The following is an 18,833-nucleotide window of genomic DNA, read 5'->3' as shown; positions in this document are numbered from 1 at the left end:
ATTTTGGATCCAACTTTATTTTTTCAAATGGGAAGAGGGTCATGTGACACATCAAGCTTATTGAGAATTTCACAAGAAAAACAATAGTGTGCTTGGCTTTAATGTAACTTTATTCTTTCATGAGTTGTTTACAAGTTTCTCTTTGTTTACAGCCATTGACATGTCGCAGAGGTTAACACGTGAGGAGTGAATAGAAATTATGTTGATGTCTGGACAACGCAGTACCCGGGTAATTGCAGCAGATTTCAATGCAAGACACCCTACGCAAGAAAACTGCCAGCATTCCCATGTTATTTAGGTGTATCCATATAAATGGGCCACCCAAAAAAGCTTGCCTCATCACTGAACATAATGTTCTGTTTAAACTGAGGGTCCTGTTCCAATTTTTGTTTTGCCCATTCTGCAAATTCAGTGCACCTATCTGGGTCATCTTCGTTGAGATGCTGCAGCAGCTGGATTTTGTAAGGGTGCCATTTGTGAGTAGCTAATATCTGCCGAAGGGATGTTCAACTGATGCCAGCATGCTGAATTTGCAGAATGGGCAAAACAAAAATTGCAACAGGACCCTCAGTTTAAACAGAACATTATTATTAACATGGGAATGCTGACAGTTTTCTTGCGTAGGGTGTCTTGCATTGAAATCTGCTGCAATGACCCGGGTACTACATTCACCAGACATCCACACAATTTCTATCCGCTCCTCACATGTTAACCTCTGCGACATGTCAATGGCTGTAAACAAAGAGAAACTTGTAAATAACTAATGAAAGAATAAAGTTATGTTAAAACCAAGCACACTATTGTTTTTCTTGTGAAATTCTCAATAAGTTTGATGTATCACATGACCCTCTTTCCATTGGAAAAAATAAAGTTGGATTCAAAATGGCTGACTTCAAAATGGCCACCATGGTCACCACCCATCTTGAAATGTTTTCCCCCTCCCATATACTAATGTGCCACAAACAGGAAGTTGATATCACCAACCAGTCCCATTTTATTTAGGTATATTCATAGACATGTCCCACACTGTATATCTCTTTTTCACCATAAAAGGGGGGGAGCCCAGTCACATTTCTTACACAGGGGCCCCCCAAGCTGTCAGTGTCTGCCCCTGAATATGATCCACTGGGCTCCGTTGGTGTCCATCATGTGATAAAGTCAAATCTGGTAAATGTTGCCATCTGAAGCTGTATTCAGCACCTGCACACCAGTTTTTCAAAGCTGATGATACAGTAGTCGTGTGTTACTTTTCATAGTGAAAAATCTAAAAGTGTATTTTTCATGGCAGAAATCAAAATGAAAATTGGCAACTTCATATGGGAACAAGATAAATCCTCACATATCCAACAGGTCAGTAAAAATATACTGTAATTTCAGGATTCATGCTAGAATAATATCAAATTACAAATATACCTAATCACCTATCACCATAAAAAAGCTTGCCCTGCAAGATACACCAAACGATACTACATTCCCCCATAACTGTCCTCCAAAGTAGTGTTCTTCCACAATTTTTTAAATCTATCTGTATCCCCAAAACATAGGAGTACAGCATGATGCATTTAATGTAAACACTAAACATTCAATTATATGAGTTTATTCAAGTTGTGGTACAAAGCTGTTTTCACCCACAAACTACAAGAATACTTGGAGAAGTTATTCCATCACATCTACAGGGCCACTCCATATATAGATCACCCCCACCCTAAGTGTCTACCAGAGACATCATCCCACCTATGGGATGATGGACTTACTTATACCAGTTTTACTCATGACATATTGATACATAATGTTGTTGTTTTTTTTTTTTGTTTTTTTAATTAAAGGGGAATTCCCCACAAACAAAATATAATTTTAATCAATAGATCTTGGAATAATAATAAGTTCCCTGATTAAATATGTTTAAATAAAATGTTCCTGTGCTGAGATAATCTTATAAATGTGTCCCTGCTGTGTACTGTGTAGTGTCTGTGTCTGACCGTGCAGGAACATGGTCTGATCATTCCACAGCTCCTGGTCAGGAGAGGAAGCAAAAGAGTATACAGACAGACAGGACAGCACGGGATCATAGCTTATTCTTTTTGAGAGGTAAAATATTTCCCTGCTTATTTTAAAACAATATTTTACATCAAACAAATTTGCGATCCGTTGTTGTAATATTCGTATAATCTTTTACTTCCTCCCCTGCCAAGGAGCTGCGGTATGATCAGACCATGTCCCTGCACAGTCAGACACAGACATTACACAGTACACAGCAGGGGCACATTTATAAGTTTACCTCAGTACAGGAAAAAAAAATTAACACATCTAACTGTGCAAATTTTTATTATTCCAACATCTATTGATTAAAATGAACTTTGTTAGTTGGAAAATCCCTCAGGTGTATATGACAGGGAAAAAAATGTAAATATACTATAGTCTACATTATTTTTTTTTTATCTTTGGTAGATTGAGAGCAGCTTGCTATACTGAATTTGACAATGTAGAAAATTCCAAATTGTGTACCTAGAGAAATTATTTGGTTTTTGTTTCAGTGTACAGATCTAGAGGATGAGCCATTGAACCCTGAATATAAACAGAGGTAGATTTAGGATGTTAAACATTAATATGGTGTAAGCTACATATTTATATATATATATACTAGCTGAAGAGCCCGGCATTGCCTGGGCATAGTAAATGTCTGTGGTTAGTTATAGCACCTCACTTCTCTTATTTTCCCATCACGCCTCTCATTTTCCCCCTCACACCTCTCATTTTCCCCTTCACATCTCTCATTTTCTCCCTCACACCTCTCATTTTCCCCCTCACTCCTCTTATTTTCCCCCTCACGCCTCTCATTCCCCCTCACTCCTCTCATTCCCCTAACACTTGTCATTTCCACCTCACATCTGTCATTTTCCCATCACTCCACTATTTTCCCTCACTCTTCTCATTTTGCACTCACACCTTTTCATTTTCACCTCACACCTCTCATTTTCACCTCACACCTCTCATTTTCCCCTCAGTATATACATGTTTTTCATCTCCCTTATATATAGTATAAACCTGTATGTCATCTCCTGTATATAGTATATACCTGTATGTCATCTCCCCTGTAAATAGTATATACCTGCTGTATGTCATCTCCTGTATATTGTATATACCTTTGTGTCATCTCTTCCTGTATATAGTATACTGTATGTCATCTCTTCTGTATATAGTATATACCTGTATGTCATCTCCTCCTATATATAGTATATACCTGTATGTCATCTCCTGTATAGAGTATATACCTGTATGTCATCTCCCCTGTATATAGTATATACCTGCTGTATGTCATCTCGTCCTCTATATACCTGTGTCATCTCCTCTTTTATATAGTATATACCTGTATGTCATCTCCTCCTGTATATAGTATATACGTGTGTCATCTCCTCCTATATATAGTATATACCTGTATGTCATCTCCTGTATTGAGTATATACCTGTATGTCATCTCCCCTGTATATAGTATATACCTGCTGTATGTCATCTCGTCCTCTATATACCTGTGTCATCTCCTCTTTTATATAGTATATACCTGTATGTCATCTCCTCCTGTATATAGTATATTCGTGTGTCATCTCCTCCTGCATATAGTATATACCTGTATGTCATCTCCTCCTATATATAGTATACACCTGTATGTCATCTGCTCCTGTATATAGTATATACCTGCGTGTCATCTCCCCTGTATATAGTATGTACCTGTATGTCCTCTCCCCTGTATATAGTATATACCTGTGTGTCATCTCCTCCTGTATATAGTATATACCTGTGTGTCATCTCCTCCTGTGTATAGTAATACCTGTATGTCATCTCCTCCTATATATAGTATATACCTGTATGTCATCTCCTCCTGTATATAGTATATACCTGTAATTCATCTGCTCCTGTATATAGTATATACCTGTATGTAATTTCCTCCTGTATATAGTATATACCTGTATGTCATCTCCTCCTGTATATAGTATATACCTGTATGTCATCTCCTCCTCTATATAGTATATACCTGTGTCATTTGCTCCTGTATATAGTATATAGTATATACCTGTGTGTCATCTCCTCCTGTATATAGTATATACCCGTATGTCATTTCCTCCTGTATATAGTATACACCTGTATGTCATCTCCTCCTGTATATAGTATATACCTGTATGTCATCTCCTCCTGTATATAGTATATATCTGTATGTCATCTCCTGTATATAGTATATACCTGTATGTCATCTCCTCCTGTATATAGTATATACCTGTGTCATCTCCTCCTGTATATAGTATATACCCGTATGTCATTTCCTCCTGTATATAGTATATACCTGTATGTCACCTCCTCCTGTATATAGTATATACCTGTATGTCATCTCCTCCTCTATATAGTATATACCTGTGTGTCATTTGCTCCTGTATATAGTATATACCTGTGTGTCATTTCCTCCTGTATATAGTATATACCAGTATGTCATCTCCTCCTGTATATAGTATATACCTGTATGTTATCTCCTCCTATATATAGTATATACCTGTATGTCATCTCCTCCTGTATATAGTATATACCTGTGTGTCATCTGTTCCTGTATATAGTATATACCTGTGTGTCATCTCCCTTGTATAGTATGTACCTGTGTCATCTCCCCTGTATATAGTATATATCTGTGCGTCATCTCCTCCTGTATTAGACCTCGTTCACACGTTATTTGGTCAGTATTTTTACCTCAGTATTTGTAAGCTAAATTGGCAGCCTGATAAATGCCCAGCCAACAGGAAGCCCTCCCCCCTGGCAGTATATATTAGCTCACACATACACATAATAGACAGGTCATGTGACTGACAGCTGCCGTATTTCCTATATGGTACATTTGTTGCTCTTGTAGTTTGTCTGCTTACTAATCAGATTTTTATTTTTGAAGGATAATACCAGACTTGTGTGTGTTTTAGGGCGAGTTTCATGTGTCAAGTTGTGTGTGTTGAGTTGCGTGTGGCGACATGCATGTAGCGACTTTTGTGACATGAGTTTTGTGTGGCGACATGCGTGTAGCAACTTTTTGTGTGTCGAGTTGCATGTGACAGGTTATTGTAGCAAGTTGTGTGCAGCAAGTTTTGCGAATGGCGAGTTTTGCGTGTGGCGAGTTTTATGTGTTGTGCGTTTTGAGTATGTGCAAGTTTTGTGTGATGCAACTTTTGCATGTGTTGCAACTTTTGTGCATGTGGCAATTTTTCCCGCGTGTGCAAGTTTTGCGTGTGGCGAGTTTTTCATGAGGTTAGTTTTGTACGTGTGGCGAGTTTTGCGTGAGCCTAGTTTTGCATGTGGCGAGTTTTGCATGTGGCAAATTTTGCGGGTGGCGAGTTTTGAGCGGTGACTTTTGTGTTTCGACTTTTATGTAGCGAGGTTGGTGTATGTGTGGTGAAATGTGTGCTGAGGGTAGTATATGTGTTCAAGCACGTGGTAGTGTGTGGCGCAATTTGTGTGTGTGTTCATATCCCAGTGTGTGGTGAGTATCCCATGTCGGGCCCCACCTTAGCAACTGTACGGTATATACTCTTGGGCGCCATCGCTCTCATTCTTTAAGTCCCCCTTGTTCACATCTGGCAGCTGTCAATTTGCCTCCAACACTTTTACTTTCACTTTTTCCCCATTATGTAGATAGGGGCAAAATTGTTTGGTGAATTGGAAAGCGCAGGGTTAAAATTTCACCTCACAACATAGCCTATGATGCTCTCGGGGTCCAGACATGTGACTGTGCAAAATTTTGTGGCTGTAGCTGCGACAGTGCAGATGCCAATCCCGGACATACACACATACATACACACACACACACACACATTCAGCTTTATATATTAGATATATATACAGCTCTGGCAAAAATTAAGAGACCACTGCAAAAAAACCCTGTCATGGTCACCCCAATCTCCAGACCTGAACCCCATTGAGAACCTCCGAATTGTAATCAAAATTATGATAGATAGCCACAAGCGATCAAACAAAGAAGAACTGCTTACATTTTTGGGCCAGGAGCAGTGTGAAAGACTGGTGGAAAGCATGTCAAGACGCATGAGGGCTGTGATTAAAAATCATGGTTATTCCACAAAATATTGATTTCTGAACTCTTCCTGAGTAAAACATTAGTATTGTTGTTTCTAAATAATTATTAACTTGCTTTATTTGCATTATTTGAGGTCTGAAAGCAATGTTTTTTTTTATTTTTTATTTTAACCATTTCTCCTTTTCAGAAAAACAAAATACAAAATGTATTGCTTAGAAATTCGGAGACATGTTGTCAGAAGTTCATAGAATAAAAGAACAATTTACACTTTACTCAAAAATATACCTATAAAGAGAAAAACCAGAAAAACTGAACATTTTTGGTCTCTTAATTTTTGCCAGAGGTGTATATATCTTCATACTTTATACTGATGTCAGAGAGTGCTTGAAAAAAGAAGGACCTTTGTAACTTATTGCTTGTTAAAATTTGCATCCATTATTGAGATATTAACATTTTTATTTTGTTTATAATTCATTGAATAGGAGACAATCCATCGCTGCTGTCTAGCTCATAAACTCTACACTGAAGGTGACCAGGATTAGTAGGTAATAGTGCTTCCTGGTAATCCTGGCCAGCTTCAAACCAGTTTTAAACCAGCACTTACAAGCTCAATAGAAAAGAGTTGTCAAGCATTGTGCTGTTGTGTGGCAGAACTAGTCGGTCTCCAACTCAACAAGCTGTAAACAAAAGTTAAAGTGGCTGATTCGTCAAGGGTGGCATAGCACCCAGTCTTGCTTACATAGAAGTAGCTGAATTCACTCAGAGGTGCATGCCACTTTACTAAGGGGTGTTAGCATTTCTGGTGTACAAGACACCGACATTTTTGATGAATTTGACTGGTAGGCAAGACCATGTTCCTGGCTATGCCAGTTTAGACAAAGCTGAGTCAAACTGTCAGGAAACGTCAAAAGTTGCAAAAATTTTGTGCAACTCCCCACTGCACAAGAATTTTGCAACTTCTCAAATATTTTGCGCTTTTGCTGTATTTTTCTAGCGAAAAAGCTTTGATCGAATCCAGTGTGTTAATATTTTAAAAACAACTGAAAATGTTAATTAGTAAATTGCTAAATTACTTGTATTTGCAAGCACTATCCAAAAATTCTCATTTATTTAAATAAAAATTAGGCCAGGGTAACACTTGCGAGTGTGATGCGAGAAACTCGCACATCAATACCTGGCACTGCCGCTGGCAGTTGGACCGAAGTGTGCAGCTGCATGTATTTCTATGCAGCCACACACTCCGGTCACGAGTGCCGGCAGCAGTGCCAGGTATTTATGTGAGAGACTAGCGCGAGTTTCTCGCATCACACTCGCAAGTGTGACCCCGGCCTAACTCTTGAACATGCTTGCAACATTTGTAAAAATGAAGCTCTCTTGTGTCACGTTTTAGAACATCTCTTATGTTAACATCAATATTGTTTTCTGTTAAGATCCAGTGCTGATTTGGAAAAATCAGAGGCTCTGCAGCTTCACACCCTTCATAAGTACCCCGAAAATAACATGTTTTCAGGTAAAACTGTAATTTTAGATTTGATCATCCATACTTATTACTTTAAGTGAAAAAAAACAAACATACACACGTGGTCAAAATTGTTGGTACCCCTCGTTTAATCACAGAAAAACCCACAAAGGTCACAGAAATACCTTGAATCTGACAAAAGTAAAAATAAATAAAAGATCTGTGAAAATGAACAAATGAAAGTCAGACATTGCTTTTCAACCTTGCTTCCACAGAATTTAAAAAAAATAAAACTCATGAAATAGGCCTGGACAGAAATGATGGTACCCCTGAAAATAATGCAACAAAAGGGACATGTTAAATCAAGGTGTGTCCACTAACTAGCATCACAGGTGTCCACAATCTTGGGATTAGTGAGTGGGCCTGTCAGTATTCCGGATTTTCTAAATCACCTTGTGAATGATCTTGCCCTTTGTTAAGATGGAGTTTGATGTTTTTGTCTGCCCTACTTCCTGTTTGTTTGTTTGTTTAAAACCCGTTTCAGATGTCAGCTACCTTGCTGGAGTATTCTGCTTCTGTTCCCCTTCAGCTCAGCTGCTTGTTTTGAGTGTGCCTCTACCTCTGGCTCTGGACATTCTCTGCATATGTAAGCTACACTCTCCATGTTATCATTACACTGTGTGCAGAAATATTAGACAAGTTGTATTTTAGAGGATTATTTTTATTACTGATCAACAACTATGTTCTCATTCAACCCAAAAGACTCATAAATATCAAAGCTTAATATTTTTGGAAGTTGGAGTGTTTTTTTTTTAGATTTGGCTATCTTAGGAGGATATCTGTTTGTGCAAGTAACTATTACTGTGCGGAATTATTAGGCAACTTAATAAAAACCAAATATATTCCCATGTCACTTGTTTATTTTCACCAGGTAAACCAATACAACTGCACAAAATTTAGAAATAAACATTTCTGACATGCAAAAACAAAACCCTAACAAATTAGTGATCAATATAGCCACCTTTCTTTATGATGACACTCAACAGCCTTCCATCCATAGATTCTGTCAGTTGCTTGATCTGTTTACGATTAATATTGCGTGTAGCAGCCACCGCAGCCTCCCAGACACTGTTCCGAGAGGTGTACTGTTTTCCCTCCCTGTAGATTTCACATTTTATGAGGGACCACAGGTTCTCTATGGGGTTCAGATCAGGTGAACAAGGGGGCCATGTCATTATTTTTTCTTCGAGACTTTTACTGGCCAGTCACGCTGTGGAGTAGTTGGAGGCATGTGATGGAGCATTGTCCTGCATGAAAATCATGTTTTTCTTGAACGATACCAACTTCTTCCTGCACCACTGCTTGAAGAAGTTGTCTTCCAAAAACTGGCAGTAGGTCTGGGAGTTGAGCTTCACTCCATCCTCAACCCGAAAAGGTCCCACAAGTTCATCTTTGATGATACCAGCCCATACCAGTACCTCACCTCCACCTTGCTGGCATCTGAGTCAGAGTGGAGCTCTCTGCCCTTTACTGATCCAGCCTCTGGCCCATCCATCTGGCCCATCAAGAGTCACTCTCATTCCATAAAACCTTTGAAAAGTCAGTCTTAAGATATTTCTTGGCCCAGTCTTGACGTTTTATCTTATGTTTCTTGTTCAAAGGTGGTCTTTTTCAGCCTTCCTTACCTTGGCCATGTGCCTGAGTATCGCACACCTTGTGCTTTTTGTTACTCCAATAACGTTGCAGCTCTGAAATATGGCAAAACTGGTGGCAAAAGATATCTTGGCAGCTTCACGCTTGATTTTCCTCAATTCATGGGCAGTTATTTTGCACCTTTTTTGCCCAACACACTTCTTGCGACCCTGTTGGCTATTTGCCATGAAATGCTTGATTGTTTGGTGATCATGCTTCAAAAGTTTGGCAATTTCAAGACTGCTGCTTCCCTCTGCAAGACATCTCACAATTTTGGACTTTTCAGAGCCCGTCAAATCTTTCATCTGACCCATTTTGCCAAAGGAAAGGAAGTTGCCTAATAATTAAGCACACCTTATATAGGGTTTTGATGTCATTAGACAACACCCCTCCGCATTACCAGAGATGCACATCACCTGATTTACTTAATTGGTAGTTGGCTCTCAAGACTGAACAGCTTGGAGTAGGACAACATGTATAAAAAGTATCATGTGATCAAAATACAAGTTGCCTAATAATTCTGCACACAGTGTAGTCTGTTGACTTTGGAACTTAACCCTTGGTTCACTCCTCCTGGTAAGAACTGTGTTTTTGAACTTTGTTTTTGGACTATGTTTCTGGACTGTGTGTTGCTACTTAATCCTTAATTTACTCCCTCCGGTGGGAGCTGTTGGACACAACACCAGTATAATACTTTAATATGAACCTGTTTCTGGACTTACTCGTGTTTATGCCACATCTGGGATCAACTTGTGAACTAGGTTCTGGACTTACCCGTGTTCATGCCACGCCTGGGATTAACTTGTGGACTTGTTCTGGACTTCCCTGTGTTTACTTCATACCTGGATTTGACTCTTTCTGCACCGACAGTGTTTTGGATCTGCACCACGTCACCTGTCACACTCACCTTTTGATCACCTTGCTAAGAACTCTGCCGATTTGCTGTATATGTTTCAAGGACTTGTTTCATTGCAGGTCACTGCAGGTTATCAGTATATTGTTTTGGGTGTTATTGCTGTTGTACAAATACACTATTTGCCCTAAAGAAACCTGTCTCTGTCTGTTCATTGCCCCATGCTATCAGAATCCTCGAGTTCCTACAATAGTATTACAGGATACTCCAGCCAACAGAGGATTCTGCTGGGGCAATGACAGAGACACGGGTAGACCAACTGTTTTCTATGATTAACTCCTTGCAGCAGGAGATGGAGGCTGTACAAAATAAGATTAGAGACATGGACTCCCGGGCAGGCCACAATGCGCAGGTGTTTTTGGTCAGGCTCTCCAAGATTTATGTACCTTGATAGCTCAGGATACACCACCTGCTCAGCATACACCACCCACCAGTATGCCTAAATTGCCTCCTTTCCGGTTTAATGGTGACCGAAGTCAATTCCGCGGGTTTGTTAATCAATGCATATTATTCTTTGATGTACATTCCTCCTACTATCAGTCTGATAGATCTAAGGTATTATGTATTATTATGTTGTTGACATCACAGGCACTGGCTTGGGCAAATTCTATGGTTGAAAGTTGCGATGTCCGTCTAAATAATTTGGATGATTTTCTGGCAGCTATGGCGCAAACGTTCGATGATCCCAACCGCCGTGCCACCGCTGAAACTGCTTTGCTTTCCTTACGCCAGGAGATACATTCAGCCATAGAATATTATTTCTGAATTTAAGAGGTTAGTGGTGGATACCAACTGGGATAACAATGCTTTATTGCCAATTTTTAGGAAAGGGTTGTCCAGTACAATCAAGGATGAGCTAGCTCGCTCAGAGTCTCCACAGGAGTTTGAGTTATTTTTACAACACTGTGTGCGTATTGATATCTGCCTAACTGAACGCAGACAAGAGAAATGGGCAGCTTTAAATCGCATCACAAATTTTGCTCTTCCGTCTAGGGAAACTACCAGCAAGAACCCGCTGGAGGCTGAGGAGGTGCCTATGCAAGTGGACTCACTACAAAAACGTGAGAGTAATGAACGCCGTGAATATCGTTTTCGTGAACGCTTATGTTTTTACTGCGGTCAATCGGATCATTTCCTCATTAATTGTCCTAAATGTCCCAGGCGACCTAACAAGGTGTTGGCAGCAGTAGGGGATTATGACAATACGGACAATGAGTCAGAAGTTTCGGAGACCAGTTTACATCTAGATGCTATGGTTCCCCTAACAGTGATGTCGACTTCCCCTAAAGATCAAGAAATACTCACATTGTTCTCTTCCTATTCAGATTCTGTGGGAGGGACAGTGGATATCAAGTTCTGTTATGATAGACTCTGGAGCCGGTGGGAATTTCATGCATGGATTCTTCTTTTGCCAGGGAACATGGTATTAAGACACAACTAAGAGCCTCACCAGTCACCATGGAAACGGTGGATGGTTCTCCATTAGTTTCTGGGCCAGTAGACCGGGAGATGGTGCTTCTGAAGTGTAAGATGGAACCAGACCATCAGGAAACCCTTTCATTTATGTTAATATCTTCTCCTCATTTTCCTGTAATTTTAGGAATTCCCTGGTTATGGTCACAGAGTCCAAACATCAATTGGGAAACCAAGTGTAGTCCTACCATCAGTCCAACAGTAACTGCTCCAGTTACCCATAATTTGGAGGAAACAATACAGGTATCTACTTTCCCTCAGGTTTACCAGGAATTCTCGGACGTTTGTGACAAGAGGAAGGCAGACCAACTGCCTCCACATAGACCATATGACTGCCCCATAGAACTGCTTCCTGGGGCAGTGATTCCTTTCTGCCATGTTTATCTGTTAGCAGCTCTAGAATTTAAGACATTGCGAGAATACATAGATGAGAATTTAGCCAAGGGGTTTATCCGACCATCTTCTTCACCAGCGGGTGCCCCCGTATACTTTGTAAAGAAGAAAGATGGGACTCTAAGGCCTTGTATTGACTACCGGGAGCTAAATAAGGTAACTATTCGTAACAGGTACCAGTTGCCGCTAATTCCTGAATTGTTGGAGAGAGTTCGCCAAGCTAAAATATTTACCAAATGAGATCTTCGCGGGGCATATAATTTACTCCGTATACGTCCCGGAGACGAATGGAAGACAGCTTTCAGATGCCGGTATGGACATTTTGAATATTTAGTGATGCCATTCGGACTCTGTAACGCTCCTGCTGCTTTCCAACACTTAGCCAACGATATTTTCAGGAATTTACTGGATCATTATGTAGTAATTTACTTGGATGACATCTTGATTTTCTCTAATTCCCTACAGGAACATCAGGAACATGTTAAGACCGTGCTCAGACGTTTGAGAGATAATCATTTGTACATCAAACTCGAAAAGTGTGAATTTCATTGCTCCAAAATTCAATTTTTGGGCTATGTTATTTCTCCCCAGGGATTGAATATGGGGTCCAGCAAGATCCAGGCGATCATATATTGGCCGGTACCAGGAAACATTAGAGGTACGATTCATTGGTTTTGCTAACTTTTATAGACGTTTTATCCGGAATTTTTCAGAAATTGTCCGTCCCATCACTCTCCTCACTAAAAAGGGGAAGAAGTTTGTATGGTCTTCGCAAGCCCAAGAAGCCTTTGAACGCCTCAAGGTTTGTTTTACCACAGCTCAGATATTGACATATCTGGATCCTGCACTGACTTTTGTCGTGGAGGTGGACGCTTCTGACTGTGCACTGGGAACAATCCTCTCACAACAAACCGGAGACTAAGGTTTGCTGCACCCGTGTGCCTTCTTTTCTCGCAGGTTATCATCTGCTGAACTGAACTATGATATTGCAGATAAGGAACTTTTGGCAATCATTTCCGCCTTTAAGGAATGGAGACACCATTTGCAGGGAGCAACTCAACAGGTAGTAGTGCTCACAGATCACCGTAATTTGGAATTCCTTAAGTCCGCCAGATGTCTCTCTCCTTGACAAGCTAGATGGAGTTTGTTCTTGAACCAGCTTGATTTTATTATCTCGTACCGCCCAGGTTCACTTAATGGGAAAGCCGATGCATTATCCCGAATCCACACGATGGACTCCGTGCCAGGGACCCCGTCTAAGACCATCTTGTCTGATGCCAATTTCATAGGAGTGCTCAAGGACCGGGACTTGTGGGAGGAGATCAAGCTGGCCTATGACGGTGACGTATTTCTTGCTGCCCTACCTGGCAATGCAAATCTTGTCTTTCAGAATGGTGTATGGCTTAGAGATCGATGTATTTATGTCACAGAGGTTGTGAGACTTCGAATTCTCAAATTGGTCCACGACTCTGTATTGGCTGGTCATAGGAGGGTACAGAAGATGAAGGAATTTTTAAGTTGTTTTTTTTGGTGGCCTACCTGCTTGAAAGATGTGAATGACTATGTCCGCTCTTGTGAGGTTTGTGCTCGGTACAAAGTTCCTCGTGTTTCACCTACTGGCCTTCTTAAGCCGCTACCCTACCATCTCGCCCTTGGGTGTCTATTTCGATGGACTTTATTGTAGAGTTACCCACCTCTGGCGGTAAAAATACTATTTTGGTGGTAGTGGACCTTTTTACGAAGGCTGCTTATTTTATTCCTTGCACCGGTCTTCCCTCAGCTACAGAGACAGTGGATCTGGTTATTCAGAACGTTTTCCGGTTGCATGGGGTACCAGATGAGATCATCTCTGAGTTGGGAATACAATTTACCTCTAGGTTTTGGAAAGGATTTTGTTCTGCGCTCCACATTAATGTTTGCTTGTCTCCTGCATACCACCCTCAGACCAACGGGCAGACCGAACGGTCCAATCAAACCTTGGAGCAGTATCTACGCTGTTACGTCAGTCATCTGCAGGATGAAGCTACTTCCTTTAGCGGAATTTTCGTATAACAACTCACAGAGCAGTTCCATGAAGGTAATGCCTTTTTTTGCCAATCTGGGATATCATCCAAATATTTTGACTAGGTCTCCGGTTGCTACTTCTGTACCGGCAGATCAAGACAGAGTGGCGCTGTTGCAACATAATCTTGAAGTTTTGAAAGACTCCCTGACCGCAGCACAGGAGCGTTACAAGAAGTCGGCTGATAGATTCCGAAAACCGGCACATATGTATAAGGTAGGAGACTCGGTTTGGTTGTCCACCAAGAATATAAGATTGGGTGTTCCTTCGCAGAAACTGGGACAGAAGTTCATCGGTCTATTCAAGATCACCGGGATTGTGAGCTCTGTTGCTTGTCAGCTGAAGCCACCACAAACACTAAAGATACACCCAGTATTTCATGTTTCTTTATTAAAACCGGTCCCTCTTAACACATTTCAGGGACATATAGTACCTCCCCCTCCACCTGTGTTGGTTGATGGCAAAGAACAATTTGTGGTACAGGACATTATCGATTCAAGACTTCATAGGAACCGGCTTCAGTATCTTGTTAGATGGCAGGGTTACTCTCCTGAAAACGATTCTTGGGAACCAGTAAGTAACATCAATGCTCCCCTGAAGCTTGCTCAGTTTCATCGTAGATACCCAGACAAGCCTGGTCCAGGACCGTCCTGAGGCCGTTTCTAGGGGGGAAGTAATGTCAGTATTCCGGGTTTTCCAAATCACCTTGAGAATGATCTTGCCCTTTGTTAAGATGGAGTTTGCTGTTTTTGTCTGCCCTACTTCCTGTTCGTTTGTTTAAAACTCGGTTCAGGTGTCAGCTTCCTTGCTGGAGTATTCTTTTTCTGTTCCCCTTCAGCTCAGCTGCTTGTTCTGAGTGTGCCTCTACCTCTGGCTCTGGACATTCTCTGCATATGTAAGCTACACTCTCCATGTTATCATTAGTCTGTTTAGTTTGGAACTTAACCCTTGGTTCACTCCTCCTGGTAAGAACTGTGTTTTTGAACTATGTTTTTGGACTATGTTTCTGGACTGTGTGTTGCTACTTAATCCTTAATTTACTCCCTCCGGTGGGAGCCGTTGGAAACAACACCAGTATAATACTTTAATGTGAACCTGTTTCTGGACTTACTCGTGTTTATGCCACATCTGGGATCAACTTGTGAACTAGTTTCTGGACTTACCTGTGTTCATGCCACACCTGGGATTAACTTGTGGACTTGTTCTGGACTTCCCTGTGTTTACTTCATACCTGGATTTGACTCTTTCTGCACCGACAGTATTTTGGATCAGCATCACGTCACCTGTCACACTCACCTTTTGATCACCTTGCTGAGGACTCTGCCTTAAGAACTCTGCCGATTTGCTGTATATGAATTTTGTTTCATTGCAGGTCACTGTGGGTTATCAGTATATTGTTTTGGGTGTTATTGCTGTTGTACAAATACACTATTTGCACTAAAGAAACCTGTCTCTGTCTGTTCATTGCCCCACGCTATCAGAATCGTTGAGTTCCTACAATAGTATTACAGGGCCTGTATATAGGGCTACAGATACTCACTGTGCTGTTTGGTGACATGGTGTGTATCACACTCAACATGGACCAGAGGAAGCGAAGTAAAGAGTCATCTCAGGAGATTAGAAAGAAAATTATAGACAAATATGCTAAAGGTAAAAGTTATAAGACCATCTCCAAGCAGCTTGAAGTTCCTGTGACTACAGTTGCATATATTATTCAGAAATTTAAGATCCTTGGGACTGTAGCCAACCCCCCTTGATATAGGCGCAGTAGGAAAATTGATGCGCAATAGCAGCTGTCGATCTCCTAGAGCTGCAACTGCGCATTCGCGGGTGGCGCCATCTTGGTGGAGGACTTTTTTTTTTTCTCCAGCAAGATGGCGCTGCCAGTGCCTGCGCAACAGCAGCTATCAGATCTCTATACAAACCGATAGCTGTTACTGCGCAGGCATGGCTTTTTTTTTTTACCTCGCTCAAGTAAATCTGCAAAAGGGAATAAATGCACAGTAATCAAGCGATTATGCTGCAGCACAGGTGCCACGGATGGCACCTGCCTGCAGAAGCATTTTTTTTTAATTCAGCATGTTAGGTATTCATTATGCAAACTGGGGGGCAGGTCGGTGAGGGAGCAGTGACATGTCAGCAGTCTGCATTATGACTATATAATCAGAGCACCAGATACATGAACCCCGCCTTAGGGCACAAGAATATCATTAACACAAAACTGAAAATAAAGATTAAGAAACAACCAGAAGACCGATTTCATCAACCAAGGTATCATTTTATTCAGTATAACAGGTCGACCTCACACTGTGCGTAGGTTACTATGCACAACCTTCCTGACAGGTTCCCTTTAAGTCTTTGTTTGTACAAGTCCACTCTGAATTGTAAAATGCTGCGGAATATGTTGGAGCTATAGAAATAAAAAAAATATTATTATTATTAATTTGATTGATATCCTTGAGGTAGGCATGGAGTTGAGTGTAACATGGGTGGAGATGTGTAGCCACATATCTAGATAAATTAAAGACTGGCCACAGCCAAAATGCTGCCACACCATATGGGCTAATAAAGTACGGTACAATTTTGTTATAATTTATTGGAGTGCTGCCTCCTTTTTTCTTCTATATTATTTATACAAATGGATATTTGTTTGGAGGGCTTTGCACCCTGAATTCATCTATACAGTGCTATTCCTTTTTTCTTCTAGATGAATTATCAGTTAGAAACCCTATGAGAGAAATCATAGGTTGTCATGGTGGGTTAATGGTATTTTGGGGATGTGACAATAAGCTGGTGGTAGTCTAAGTACAAACTCCTATTTCTTTTTATTCAATATGAAGAGGGAGGTTTCTGGTTGTGGTGGTCTTACATCGCTGCCCGCGAACATCCAGTCCAGACTGAGAAAAGTAGGTTTTAAGAACTTTATTTGCAATTAATGAACATGTTCTGGATCCTGTGGGGGATCCTCCGGTTGGAGCAGCAGCTCTATTGATTCACATGTTTACCACAGGGTTGTGCCTGGATGCACAACCTCTAAAGGTAAACCTTTGACTAACCTTTATCATTGGGGATTTTGGTTGATGTGCATATGTTGCGCTTTCTTTCCTTCTTTTATATTTTTATTCAATATGCCAGCTTTATGTCCTTTAATTGTTCTATTTCATAGTATACTTCATAGTAGGGTCTTGTTTCAATTTACAGTAGGTTCGCGTATCATTCAATAGACTCATAGATTCTGCATGAAAGAAGGAAACATCCATAACCACTGTACTGTGTGCACTGTCACACAAGCTTATTAAATGATGATATGTGCATGGTCTAACAAGCTTGCTAGCCAAGGGGTCATCATTAAACTACGGCAACGAACGGGCCATCGCGATGAAGCCGATCAGAGGGGAGAGGGAGCCACCTTCCTCTCCCTGTCTTCTAAATGCTATGATCGATATCAATCACAGCATTTAGAGAGTTAAACTGCCGGAAGTGATGCAGGCACCACTCCTGGCAGTGAGAGCTGGGTGTCAGCTATGATGTTAACTGAACACCCGACGGCAATCGCGAGCACACAGCGCAAAATCGCCTTGACGTACCCAGTACGACCAACGCTGGGAAGTCATTCCCTTCCATAAAGTACTGGGTACGTCCATTTACGGGAAGGGATTAGTCTGTTGTTCTCGTATGCAAAAAACTGACAATTGAAACAGGCTTTATACAATAAAACACCCAAATGTACCATAGGAGACGGTCAAACTTGCAGATTTGTATTTAACAACTTCAATAAGGTCCATTCAATTAGCCAACAGCAATTGAAACATAATAAACAGAAGACAAGTGATGGCACAAAAATGCCATTGAAATCAACTGGAATATCAACTAAAAAGCCTCTCTAAATATAAAAATACAATAAAAATAATAAAAACAGAAGAACATATAGGTAAAACAAAATAAGTTGCCAACTACAAATATTTGAAAATACTGTGAATAAACTGTAATATTTCCATATCATTAAGAACATTTTTTTTATTTTTAATTTTGGCCTTTCTCAGGTTACACTTCCATTGACCAGCTGAAGAAATTCTCTGGAGAACTGCATGATTTTATTCCTGATGCTTCAGAATATTGTGTTTTATATGTTCATGGGGACTGCAGCGACTTTCCATCAATTAAAACTGTTCACAACAAAAAATAGGTTAATTATCTTTCCTCCACATTAAATGTTTATGCATGTATTTCAATTTTAACTTTTTTTGTGCAACACATAATAAAAATTAATGTGAGAATTAGCAGTTTTTAATACTTGTTCTTCATCAAAGTACATCTCTCCCAAATAAAGATGTGCTATTTTACACGGTATTTCACTTAATAGAGAATTGGTGTTAAATAAGGATGGGTATCACGATTCCACCATGCTGTGAGTGACAGCGTAATCGCCTAATCTGAGGCAGGCTAATGCTGGGTTATCAGTATTACGATTGACAACACAGCTGCCCAATCTAGCTGGGCCTGCAAGATCTTCCAGGTGTGACAGTACCAGTATCAGGACATTTTTCTGTGGGCGGATTTCATGCTTTGCTCTATCCCCAGTCAGGGGCGGCATTAGGGGCAGGCAGACCAGGCAGCTGCCTAGGCCCCCTGCTACTCCAATGAAGATGAAGATGAAAAGCGAAGATGAAGGACTTCACCGAGAGACGTCACTGGTGAGTCAGTGTGTTACCTATACACTGACACTATACACTGTATACTTGATACAGACCTCCTGTGTATAACGTCACTGTATTACCTT

At 40.6% G+C, this 18,833-nt stretch overlaps 1 protein-coding gene across 1 annotated transcript in view; it reads left to right on the top strand.

The window, feature by feature from the left end:
- Positions 1-18,293, top strand: part of TERB2 (telomere repeat binding bouquet formation protein 2) — a 151,091-nt gene extending 132,798 nt beyond the window's left edge. Inside the window, exons 4-8 of the mRNA XM_077260979.1 lie at positions 1,289-1,350; positions 2,535-2,581; positions 7,492-7,571; positions 16,894-16,959; positions 18,097-18,293. Of these exons, the coding sequence (XP_077117094.1) occupies positions 1,289-1,350; positions 2,535-2,581; positions 7,492-7,571; positions 16,894-16,959; positions 18,097-18,239 (398 nt within the window). The 3' untranslated portion in view covers positions 18,240-18,293. The remainder of the gene's footprint in view (positions 1-1,288; positions 1,351-2,534; positions 2,582-7,491; positions 7,572-16,893; positions 16,960-18,096) is intronic.
- The last annotated feature ends 540 nt before the right edge of the window (positions 18,294-18,833 follow it).

Source organism: Ranitomeya variabilis, chromosome 5 (genome assembly GCF_051348905.1).
Source record: "Ranitomeya variabilis isolate aRanVar5 chromosome 5, aRanVar5.hap1, whole genome shotgun sequence".
Classification (NCBI taxonomy): Eukaryota; Metazoa; Chordata; class Amphibia; order Anura; family Dendrobatidae; genus Ranitomeya; species Ranitomeya variabilis.
Note: the sequence above shows the minus strand (reverse complement) of the source record. Positions and strands in the feature narration are given on the sequence as shown.